The 12,724-nt window shown below is 43.3% G+C and overlaps 1 protein-coding gene across 2 annotated transcripts in view; it reads right to left on the bottom strand.

Annotated features, from left to right (window-relative positions):
* Nucleotides 1-11,960, bottom strand: part of LOC137332416 (glucocorticoid receptor-like) — a 127,082-nt gene extending 115,122 nt beyond the window's left edge. Inside the window, exons 1-2 of one of the 2 annotated variants that reach the window (XM_067996230.1) lie at nucleotides 11,855-11,960; nucleotides 6,585-7,597 (exon numbers count right to left, since the gene is read on the bottom strand). In XM_067996230.1, coding sequence (XP_067852331.1) covers nucleotides 6,585-7,570 — 986 coding nt within the window. In that variant the 5' untranslated portion in view covers nucleotides 7,571-7,597; nucleotides 11,855-11,960. Of the gene's footprint in view, nucleotides 1-6,584; nucleotides 7,598-10,907; nucleotides 11,059-11,854 lie in introns of those variants that run through there. The other variant, XM_067996229.1, reaches the window with a different exon arrangement.
* Nucleotides 11,961-12,724: the final 764 nt, after the last annotated feature.

Genomic DNA, 12,724 nt, shown 5'->3' with positions numbered 1-12,724 from the left:
TATGTACACAAATCTTTGAAGGTGGCAGCACAAGTTGGGAAAGGCTGTTAAAAAAGCATATGGGATCCTTGGCTTTATTAATAGAGGCATAAGAGTACAACGGCAAGGAAGTTATGCTAAACCTATATAAAACCCTGGTTAGACCGCAGCTGGAGTATTACGTTCAATTCTGGGCACCACACTTTAGGAAGGATGTCAAGGCCTTAGAGAGGGGGAGGAAGAGATTTACTAGAATGGTATCAGGGATGAGGGACTTCAGTTATGTGGAGAGACTGGAGAAGCTGGGGTTGTTCTCCTTAAAAGAGAGACAGTTAAGATAGAGGTGTTCAAAATCATGAACAGTTTTGATAGTTTCTCCTTATTTACTCTGTTTCCAGTGGCAAATGGGTCGGTAACCAGAGGACACAGATTTAAGGTGATCAGCAAAGGAGCCAGAGGAAACATTTTTTTTACGCAACGAGTTGTAATGATCTGGAATGCACTACCTGAAAGGGTTGTGGAAGAAGAATCAGCAGTAACTTTCAAAAGGGAATTGAATAAATACTTAAAAAGAGAAACAAATTTATAGGGCTATGGGGCAACAGCAGGGGAATTAGACTAATTGGATAGCTCTTTCAAAGAGCTGGCTAGGCACAATGGGTCAAATGGCCGCCTCCTGTGCTGTACCTACTATGATACTAAGTATAAAAGCTACAAAAAGATTCTTTTATCATTTCTATTGTGTTGAAGAATCAGTAGTTTTTAATGTAGACTAGTGACTTTTGTCAGCTTTTGCACTTACTGCCTACATTTTGAGTCCAGTATATTGCACATTAACAAATAAAAGCTTTGAGACATTAATCATTTATTATAAAAAGGTATTAATTTGATATCCAGCCATGACAATTCTTTAGCTCCAACGGTTTAGTTGCATAAATAAATCAATTAAGTACAAGACCAATTAAGAGATACTGACAATATAAAGCATTCATGACATATGGACATTATGTCTAATTTTAGTCACTACAGTTATAAAAAGAAAAACTTAACAGTAAGGATTCAAAGAACAGCAAGAAAGATGTACAGTTCCAAGTTGGAGATCACTGTTAAAAGACTCAAGAAGCAAATCTGATCACCACAGGGAAAATAAATATCCAGAGGGAGCAAGATAGGAAGCAATTTTTCTTTAAAATGATGAAAGGAATCAGTTTTGTAGATGTAGAGAGAAACGCTGTGCAGGATCAGGGCCCTAAAAATTAGCCAACAACATTGTGAGTTAAAATTTAACTGAAGGAGTAATTTTTTTCCCCTATACTTAAGAGGTATAAACTTATAGAACACAGCTGCCTCCCAGCACGGTGAATACAAACTCGGCTGAAGTAAACAGCCAATCAGCTCAACTTCTTTTCTAAACAGTATATTCTATCAGAATGCAAATATGTTTGCAATGTTCAAATGGGACTGTGGGTTCTCGATTCCAGATTCCACGAGTACTGGGGGGCAGGAAAGATGGCGAATGAAGATACAAGTATTGTAAATGGTTTCCTCTCCTCAAGTATTGTTCCCCCTTCAAAACCACCATCATCGCCCCTTAATTAAAAAAAGCAACCTCAACCCCACTGCCCTTGCAAACTACTGCCCCATCTCCAACCTCCCTTTCCTCTCCAAAGGCCTTAAACTTGTTCTCGCCTCCCCAAATCCGTGCCCATCTTTCCATGTCTGAATCGCCAATCAGGTTTTCGCCCCTTGCCACAGCACTCAAGTGGACTCAAAGTCACATCATGTCCTCAGTCACTGTGATCGTAGTGCATTTACTCTCTTCGACCTCTCTGCAGCCTTTGACATGGTCAACCACACCATCCTCCTCCAAAGCCTCTCCTCCACTGTCTGGCTCAGTGGGACTACCCTTGTTTGGTTCCACTCTTACCTATTCAATCACAGCCAGATATACACGGGTTTTCTTCCCGTCCTGGGCGTTACCTCTGGAGTCCCCCGAGGATCTACCCTGGATCCCTCCTCTTCCCTATCTACATATTTTGCATCGGCACCATCAAAAGACATGAGGTCAGCTTCCACGTCTATGCTGACAATACCCAGCTCTACCTCTCCATCACCTTTCTCAACCCCTCTACTGCTTCTGTTGTCAGAATGCTTGTTTGACATCCAGTTTTAGATTAGCTTTAATTTCCTCTAGTTAAACATTAATAAGAGCAAAGCCATCGTCTTTGGCCCCCACCACAAACTCCGTACCCTTGCCACCGATTCAATTCCCCTCCCTGGCCACTGTCTCATATTGAAAAAGACTGATTGCAACCTCGGTGTTCTATTTCACTCTAAGCAAGTTTCCAACCCCGTGACGTCTCAATCACAAAGACAGCTTACTTCCACCTCCATAACATCACCCACCTCTGCCCCTGCTGTAGCCCATCTGCTGCTGAAACTCTCAACAACTTACTATGACACCTCCAGACTCGATTATTCCAATGCTCTCCTGGCAGGCCTCCTATCCTTCACCCTCTGTAAACTTCAGCTTATCCAAAACTCTGCTGCCTGTATTCTATCCTGCATCAAGTCTGGCTCAGCCATCAGCCCTGCAGTTGCTGACCCATATTGGCTCCCACCCCCACAATGCCTCCAGTTTAAAATTCTTACCCTCATGATTAAATCTCTTCTTGCCCTCAATCCTCCCCATCTCTGTAATCTCCTCCAGTCCCACAAACTCCACTTCACCTTCACCTGCCCCACCCCCAACCCCCCAGAAGTCTGTGTTGCTCTGATCTGGACTCTCCCTTTTCTCCATCATTGGCAGCTGTGTCTTTAGTTGTCTTGGCCTAAAACTCTGGAATTCTCTCCCTAAAGCTCTCTACCTCCCTCTCCTCTTTTAAGACCCTCCTTAAAATCCATCTATTTGACCAAGCTTTTGGTCAGCCCTCCTAAGATGATCTTCTTTGCCATGGCATAATTTTTTTGTCTGATCATACTACTGTGAAGTGCCTTTTACATGTTAATAGCACTAAATAAGTGTGGTGGTGGTGGTGTTGTTGTACACAAAGGAGCAAGCTAAATGGCCTTTTCTCAATCCTGCATTCTTAGGAGACCACCAGGACCTGGGCTTTTGAGATCAAAGACTGGAGTTTTCCTGCATGCTTGAACACACTGCACTGATGCCAAACAAATAGACAGTTTGTTATTGGTAGCAAAACTAGAAATTACATTTCTATAGCATTCCTTGTGAAGAGATATCTCAAACCACTTTCAAGATCAGAGGAAAACAGTGGATACTAAGCAGGAGGTGGAAAAATTGGATAAAGGTAAAGGTGGGGTGAGGCAAAGGCACAGTTAAAGGAAAACGGTTTTAGGAGAGAGGTGTCAAGACGGAGGAAGGGAGGAATGTAGAGCACAGCACCAAGATCAGTTATCCTCAGCATCCCACGGTATGCATTTTAATTAAATGGATTTGAAATTTATATGCTCTGTTGTATGGAACAACGTGGCCTACAAAGGCAAAAACTTGGACAGTCTTGGTGTAGGTCGAAGCTTTTGAAACTTGCCTAACTGAAGCATAAGCACAAGGATATCCCAGGGATATCAGATCAAATTTCTGTCCATCTAGCATCAGATTCCTGTATTTTTTTTTTTACTTACTAGCATATTATTTCTGTTGCTATATACTAATAAAAATGTTTGCTGCAACAATAGTGGTGTTTTTCTTTGGTTAGCTGACACTTTGGAAGTTAGTACAGAGGTCCCAGGAATGTATCATTATTTGCAGGGGTTCCTCTACACAGAAAAGTTTGAAAACCACTGGAATAGGTCACCTGCAACTAGTGAAATATAAAACATCTCTCACAATTATTCCTTTATACCATGGATGTAAAAAGAGTGAAGTAATTTTAGTGACTCTCTTCCTTTTACTAGCAGATCTACCATGGTTCTGCTCATGGTTGTAAATTTAAACAGGAATAATCAATACATAAAAGAAAATTGTGTTCCTCACCTATTGCATAAATAAATCAGTCCCTCATCTACCAGTTACATAAAAGGTGTGACACTCACTCCTCTAATAAACAGTACAATACACGTGGTATAATCACCTTTTGGATAATATTTACAGTGGCTCACTAGGGGTTGGTGTTTCAATCAGTGAATATCCTAGTCTGAACTATATCCCCACAGGTTTGTTTTGGAGCAATATATTTGTGTTTCTTAACAATTACTTCTGACTTCAGCATCAGCAGAAAGACATTATTTCTGGAGTATTCACGATCTCTGCAACATACTTCCTGTAATATAAGCTCACCATTTTGGTGAAGTAATACAATTTTAGGAGGAAAACAACTATAAAGCAAATGATAATGAATGAACAATACATTGGTGGAAAAAAAATAGTATTGATCAGTATTATAAAGCTGCTCGCCCACTGCTTCGTATAAATTCCCATTCTGAAAGTGTTTTCTGTCTTTCTCAGCGTTAAAAGGAAAACATTTTAACTATAAGCCAAGCAAACGGAATCCTTTAACAGGAATCATTTGTAGTATTACTAGAAGGAAATAACAAAAACAGCTGGTCTCTCCCTAAAAACAAATAAATCAACAATCTCCAGAATCTCAAACCGGAGACTAGCACTCCAGCTTCTCTAGTTGCAAGAAACATGAAGTAATTAGACTGTTGGTTAAAAAGGAGCTCAAAATTCCAGAGCTTGTGTTGCTTCAGAGCAGGAATAAGATTTGTTAAGCAGACACACAAGCTTGCTCAGAGCTGGGACGGCTAGGTTGGCTGATTTCCTGAGCAAATTGGAACTCAGGAAATCAGCTGATCTGCAGTACCCAATGTCGGGTGTGTTTGTGCACCCACTTAAAACACTTACTCTGAAGCAGTTGAGCTTGATACTCAGATGTTGACAATGCTTCGACCCCCCCCCCCCCCACCTTCTGATTAGTTCTAGATTTGGTGCGAAATGAGAGCTAGCAGCCAGCCTCTCGATGGAGCAATGGAGGGCTCTTGATCAATGGAGCAGAGATTTGGAGCAAGGGTTGAAACAGCAAGAGGGCCAGAGTTGTGGAATGTCTTTAATTATTGCTGTCCATTGAGTTGGATTCCATGGCTGTGGCAGCATTGGTGCAGTCTGAGAAGGAGCTGGGGTTGTTCTCCTTAGAACAGAGAAGGTTAAGAGAAGATTTGATAGAGGTGTTCAAAATCATGAACGGTTTTGACAAAGTAAATAAGGAGAAACTGTTTCCAATGGCAGAAGAGTCAGCAACCAGAGGACACAGATTTGAGGTGTTCGGCAAAAGAGCTAGAGGTGACATGAGGAAACATTTTTTTAAAAAAACACGGTGAGTTGTAATGGTCTGGAATGCACTGCCTGAAAGGGTGGAAGCAGATTCAATAGTAACTTTCAAAGAGGAATTGGATAAATATTTGAAGGGAAAAAATTTACAGGGCTATGCAGAAAGAGCAGGGGAATAGGACTAATTGGATAGCTCTGTCAAAGAGCCTGCACCGGCACGATGGGCCGAGTAGCCTCCTCTTGTACTATACCTATTATATTACTGTAGACATAAACTCACCCAATCCCCACTCCAATCAGGTCTGCCTTTATTGGCGTTGGCCCAGAGCTTTGTCAATCAAACATGAATCAATCAAGTCAGCACGTGTTTACCAGTAGCCAATGAGATTACGAGGAAATGTTCTAAACAGTACAATCACACAATTACTATTAGCCTATGAGTTTGATTAAAAGCACAGTTTACGTCTGTATTACGGTTTCAGTGCCATTACTCTGATACAGATCCCTCCAAGGGTCAAATGAAACATCATTATTTTCAACTCTGCCAATGATGATCTCACACTTGCAACACAAGCAATGCTGTTCCTTGCTTGACATCCAGCAATGTATTTCAATTAATGTGCAAGTAATGCTCAAATAATCCTCAGCATTTTTTTTAAAAAGGAGAAGCTGCACACTGGGAAGATATTTTTCCTTTACTAACTACTGACAGCAGTCTAATTGTTACTAATATTTAACTTAAGCAGCTCACTATTAAATAATATCCATCTTATCCTGGTATTTCCTCTGTTGGAATTTATGAGAAATATTACCAGCAACTTTTGAAGCTGCATTTAAACTTTTAACCCCAGATTGTGACCAGTTTTAGAATTCATGATAAGAAGCCTGGATTCTGGTTCAACTTCAAAAATCTATTCTAGTAATATAAATCAAGCTAAATAACTAGGGACAGGAATGAAGTAAGTAAACTCTCCAAATTTCTCAACAAATTTTGACCCACGGTTGATTTATCTCTTCTGTTCGAACACTCATCCCAGACCTACAGCCTGTAAAAGATGGCTCTCAAAATCAAATTAATACAGAAGTTCATTATAGTCACTGTTGTAATGTACGGAAACGCGGCAGCCAATTTGTGCAAAGCAAGGACCCACAAACAGCAACACTTTCTTAGTTACCGGATGTGACTACTATATTGTTACTGACTCGAAGTGCTGCTTTTTATTTCTACCACCGTATATTTTGCTCTCACAAGGACCAGTTTTAGTAACACAAAAATGCATCTGGCTGAAGGTGCAACAGCAAAAATGGTACTTACCTATTGTATTTGGCTGGTAAAGCTCCTCTCCCAGAGCAGTTGTCACCTGCCCTGCTGTCAGACAGAACGGGATTGGGAAGATGGTACACTTCCCAGGCTTGAGCTACAGCAGAGAGGGGTGGAATGAAGCTGAAGATGGATTTGTTATCGCCGCTGGTGTGCGCCAGTTCCGTGCTGTATAGATAAATGGGCTCCTTGCCTGCACCATGGGCTGCTGCTGCCCCGCTGGCAGCTCTGCAATAACCCCTGCTGACTTGCTCCTGTTTGATAACTCCAGGAGTGACCAATTCGATGTAGTTCTCCTGTTCCTGCTTCACCTCGATGGGGGTAGGGGCTGTGGCTGGCAGCGGGGCCCAGATATTCTCCTTGCTCTCGGTACACCGACTTTCAGGAGTTGGCCAGGGAGCAATACACTCCTCAATGGGCTGCGGATCCACCAGGTTGTCCCCGAGCAGGATGGGCTCGGACAGAGGCGACAGCAAGCCCGACTCATCGTCACTGTAGAAAGCCGCCAAGCTCCAGGGGCTGCCCTGCTGCTTCTTCCCCCTCGGTGATGGGAAGAACTCAAGATCAGGCAGAAAATCCACTGAACCGCAATCCTCGAGGAGATCATCCCCACAGCCACCTGGGTACAGCCCAATTTCCGTCTCGCTCTTCGCTCTATTCCCTGGCTCCTGCAACTCATTCAGAGCAGCGAGGCTCTGCTCCAACTCAGACAGGTCGCTGGCAGCCTGGGAAATGTGCTCCTGCTGCCCGCTAGTTCCGTTTGTGATCTCAAATCCAACCAGTTGCTGCTTGTTATTGTTGTTGCCGCCAGATGGCAGGAACTGCATCAGGGACCCAGGTGCAGCTGTCAGCATTTCCCCACCTTCCGTTACTCCTTTATAGTCTTTCAGATTGCCACTCCCTCCACTTAACCCATCAGTAACCGCACTCCAGATGTGTTTTCCTGGCTTCATCCTCTCATCCTCTGCCAAATTTGCCATCACTGGGCTGGGCACTCACAGCACAACCTGAAACAAAGATAATGACATTTCAGCCGGAATGCTTAACATCATAAAACAAACACAGAAAATGAAATACGAGCATCAGTTTTCAGCATCTTCCAAGACACTCCAACACTTCAAACTTTCTCCGAGTCTGATTCAATCATGCACGTCTATCTCAGACTTAATCTCCAATTTCCCACTAATCACGTGTAGTCTGAAACTCTAATACAATTCCACTCCATCTGTTATAAGGTCTGACCTATGAGGCATAGAATTGATCCATTCTGTGGAATCAAATCATGTACTCAGATCCAGGAACTGCAATTTCTGCAGCTCAAACATTGCAATAAACTGTTTCGTCACTTTGAAATCATTTATTCTGCTGCCTCTGCTGGTTTCCCCTTTCCCTCTGCCCACCAAGCCAAACCTACCCCCAGACTCCCCCCTGTCCTAGCCCTGGTCCAACTGTTTCTCTAGTTTCACTCCTATCTCCCCTTGTGCCCTCTCCGACCTCACTTTGTCCACGAGAACCACCTCCCCTCCATTGACCCCATTGTCACTGAACTGCTGAACACCCAACTTCACTTCTTTGCCCCTATGCTAGCTAACATTGTAAATGGTTCCCTCGCCTCAGGTACTGTCTCCCTCCCTTTCAAAAGCACTATCATCACACACCCCCCCTCAAAATACCCACCCTCGACTCCTCTGTCTGTGCAACCTGCTGCCCCATCTCCAAAGTCCTTGAACATATTCACCTCTCCCACCTTCATGCCCACCTTTCTTGTAACTCCATATCCAAATCTCTCCACTGAAACACCCTTAATGAAATTATATCCTATGTGACTGTGGTGCATTTTCCCTCCTTAACCTCTCTGCAGCCCCATTATTACTGGAGTTCCTTAAGGATCTATCCTTGGCAGCCTCCTCCTCCTCATTTACATGCTGCCCCTCAGTGACATCATCCACAGACATGTGGTCAGCTTCCACATGTGTGCTAATCACATCAAAACAATTAAAAGCCTTTAAGCCTGTATTTCTTGCTGTAATATTGGACGATCAAAATCCAAGTGCAATGTAACAAAAATATAATTTACATAATAAATTATCCAACATCTCTTCCCAACTATGTTCTCCATCCATATAGCATGCAGAACACCATGCATCTTTGCAAATGGTACTCAGCAATCACAGAAAAAGTTATGAATGACTGGATTCATTTTAATTTGTGTTTAACTGGATTATAACCTCTTCTGAATCCCATATCAAAGCACCTGTTGTGCTAGTAGAACACTGGTCTGAGCCAGCAATCATATTTAATAAACAACCTTGATGAAGCCCTTCAAGTCCACATTGCTTCGGGTAATTGCTCAACACTAGGTTTTCATTGGTGAATTTGCACCTCATTGTGTCAGTCACCTGCACGAGAAATGCAACTTAGCATTCATTTCACCAACAGCAAACTTGGGCTATAAATATCTGCTCTTCCCAGAGGACTGGGAAACATTGCTGTGGTTAATTTAGACTATAAAGTTTCTCAATCCTCTGGGAAGTTCACTGCCTTTGATCGTCCAATATTACAGCAAGAAATACAGGCTTAGTTACAATGTAGACTATGTGATCAAAGCTCAATGCAAGGACTGAGTCTCCGTGCCTGGTGGACAGTCCATGTCTAGACAGGTATAGGCACTAAAACATCTAAACGTAGATATCACGGCATATCTCCTTCACCTGTTGGTGTCTTTCAATTCTATTTACTAGTCCATCATGCTACCAGCCTCTCTGTATGTCACAGTCTCCTTACTGATGCCTCTTTGTTTTGCTATGATTATATTTTTATTCACCCATCTGCATTTGCATTATTCCAACTAAACATTTATTTTGTCTGGCTCCATAAATGATTTACCTTTCAAGTTTATAGGGAACCGGGACCATCAGTAAACAAATGCTAAATAAAACATTACCAAAGAAAATTAATAACTAGTTCTTCAGAGACATGTACTGCATTTTTAAAAATGAACTTCAAAACAAACCTAAAGCGGATTCAGAAAAGGGGACAGCACAGCTGTCAAAAGTGGAAAAACCCCTTTAATAAATGAGCAGAATTTCATCTCAATTTAGCCACCATTAAAAAAACAAAATGTTGAATTGATAAGCTCTAAAATGAAATGACTAGGAAATGCTCGGCTTTTTGAAGCAGGTACACTTTAAAGCCCCAACAAGGGCTTCCAACTCAGGTTTAAGGTGTTCACCTTTTGCTAACAGGAGAGTGCACACCCTTCCATGCAAGGGTGTGCACTCTCCTGTCCCCAGGTCCTATTCAAATCACGTGTTTCTTCGATTGCATGGTTTCCTCTTGCATGGAGACTCAGTCCTTGCATTGAGCTTTGATCACATAGAAATTTAATGAGTAATTCACCATCAATTTCAGACGAGATTTTGTCCATTCATAGTCAGTGGTCGGAAAATCCTGTCCACAGTACAAGCAGATTCAGGGCAGATTTCAAGTCTGGGAGAAGCATCTTTGTGTCTAAAATACCACCAACAGGTCCTTGGGACCTGTTGCACTAACAGACACCCACAAAATCAACTGACAAAACAGAGAAAAGCACAAAATGTCTCAAGAAAACCTGAATTTACTCTAGTTGATCTGACAGGACCCAGCCCAGCACTGGCACAGACCGTGGAGGCTGCTTAGATGTGTGGTGACATTCTCTGTAAACTTTCCCATTATTCTACGAGCCGTTACCCAGCTCATTACAGCAGCTTGTGAACATCTGCCTACGCTTCTCGGTGTCAGGTTTTAATCCACAGTATTTTGGATGCATAGAGCAGTCACTGACAAGTTAAACGGCAGTCACTGGAGGCGCTGGACGGGACCGTCTGCATCTCGTACGAGCTCTTCAGGTGCTTAAATGGCTCCAGGGTCGGATCGGTGCCAAAGCTGCAGTTTGTTTGTATTTAACCTATTCCTAGAATATATTTAAACCCAAGTAGCACAACATTAACTAAACGGAGTCCGTTAAATATCCTGGGTACTACCGTCTGTCAATCAGAGCAGGAGTAGCCTCCACCAGTCGCTCCCGGGCGACAGTCCCAGAGGACTCCCAGGCCCGAGAGTCGTCACTTTCGGACTCCCTACCACCCCTACTTTCGAGGCCGAGGCCTAGGGCCAGACTCGAAATCAAGAGCCGTTCCCCCCCCCCACCCCCCACCTCGAACGCAACTTCCGAGCCCGTAAACTGACGCGACCCCCCGGGCGTAGCTGCAACCTGTTGGCTGTCGCTTCGCCGCTGCCAGTTGGTTGCTGAATTTCAGTCGGCGTTGCGGTACCCACCTCATGGCGCCGCTCAACTCCGCGCCGTCACCCCGCTCTCGCTGTTTTTGTTTTAAAAAAATCCAAAAATATCCCCACGGCTGTCACTCGACTCGAAGCAAAAGATCGAGAACAAACCTCAACAGCGCGGGCCACGCAACACGGCGCCGTGCGCGCTCCCGGTCCGGAAACGTGGGCCCGAAGAACGTCACAACGCTGATTTTAAAGCGGCACCACAAATTCCCCACAAAACAATCAAAAAAGTTTATGAAGAAAACAGACGCACACATTAGACTATTAATCTAAACTAACATACACGTTTTGAATTACAGATTTTTTTCACGTAGAACTAATCGAATAATTGAGACAATTATAGATTAAAGTTGGACACCCCAAAAATAGTGACATGTCAAACTTTTCTTCTGGAGCAGGACCGCTTTAAGAAATGTTTCCGTGTAACTCTGCGGGTTTCATTAAATTTTATTCGGAAATTCTGACTCTCACGGTGTCTGCTCCCCCCACGCCCAACCCCGTAGTTTGATGCCATTTGTTGTAAGTTTTTGATCGATCGCTGTGTCTGCGAGTTGGGGGCGTTTGCGAGATGTGCACGCGCAGGATCTGCACGTTTTTAAAATCTAAAGTCCGAATCTCCGCCGAAAAGGGAGGCGGAAAAGAAAACGAGAAATGCAGGGAAAGAGGGGCGGGGCGGGGAGGGGGGAAACTTCTGTTCTCTTTGCAAAAAAAAAAATGAAATCCTGTCAATAAACTCAATCTGAGTTGAGGTCTCAACGCCCAGGCACGTCAAATGCCCGACCCCCTGCCAGAGGAAATGCCAAATAAAATAACGATTTATTAAGAAATATGGCACGAGCGGGTTTGCAACAGTTTGGTCTAGGGTCAGCTGTCAACGCAACTACCCGTTTTCCTTTTAATTTGCATCGTTTTGCGCAATACTTATTCCAACTTACGTCCACAAACATTCGGTCCTACTGCAATATAAAAAAATCCTCGGTGAGAAAAGGAGTAATGTCTGCGAATTGACCCTTTCAACAGGATCCTGAAGCGGAAAAAAAAACCGTCTTCAGAACCGACAGGCGCTGACTGAAGTGTGGAGAGCTCTGTGCACTCATTCACCCACCCACCCACCAATCGGCCGTGGCCTGTAGGTGGAGCAATGAGGTAGTTTTGTTGTAAATCGTTTTGATCTTTTGTAAATCCGTCTGAAAGATGTCATTTTCTAATCCACGAGAAATAAATCTACACTCTGCTGTTTGCATTTTTTTTTGAATTTACCCCATATTCAGAACTCGTTATTTTCCTTCAATACGACTTTCTCGTCTTTTTCAGGTTGCTGATTAAGTAAACATTATTGGAACTGGTCCATATCCCGTGGCATTGGGAAAATCAGAGAATGTGGTCATTCCCTTACCTGTCTGCTATCTTTATGTTTCTATTTCTCAACCACTCTGTTTCTTCTGTTCTGCCTCCGTCCCTTTTTAAACTCATTTTGCTTCGCACTCTCTTTTTCTTTTCTACTTTCCTTTTGGGTGGATAATATGTTGTGGTGGTGACAGGAGCCATCAATGGCTACAAGCAGTATTTGTGGTAGTGGCTGTGGGGAAATTGTGGCCCTCAGTTCCTCCCTTCCCATTCCCTGCCCCAATCATTCATGCTTCCCACAACCCCTTCATCTTTCCACTACCAATTCCCCTTTCTAACTACCCTTTCACTCCCATCATAGACTCTTACAGCACAGAAGGAGGCCATTTGGCCCGTCGTGCCTGTAACTGCTCTTTGAAAGAGCAGTCCAATTTAGTCCCACACCTCAGCTTTTCCCA

This window comes from Heptranchias perlo, chromosome 14, assembly GCF_035084215.1.
Source record: "Heptranchias perlo isolate sHepPer1 chromosome 14, sHepPer1.hap1, whole genome shotgun sequence".
Lineage (NCBI taxonomy): Eukaryota > Metazoa > Chordata > Chondrichthyes > Hexanchiformes > Hexanchidae > Heptranchias > Heptranchias perlo.
This window is presented reverse-complemented; position numbering and strand designations above follow the sequence as displayed.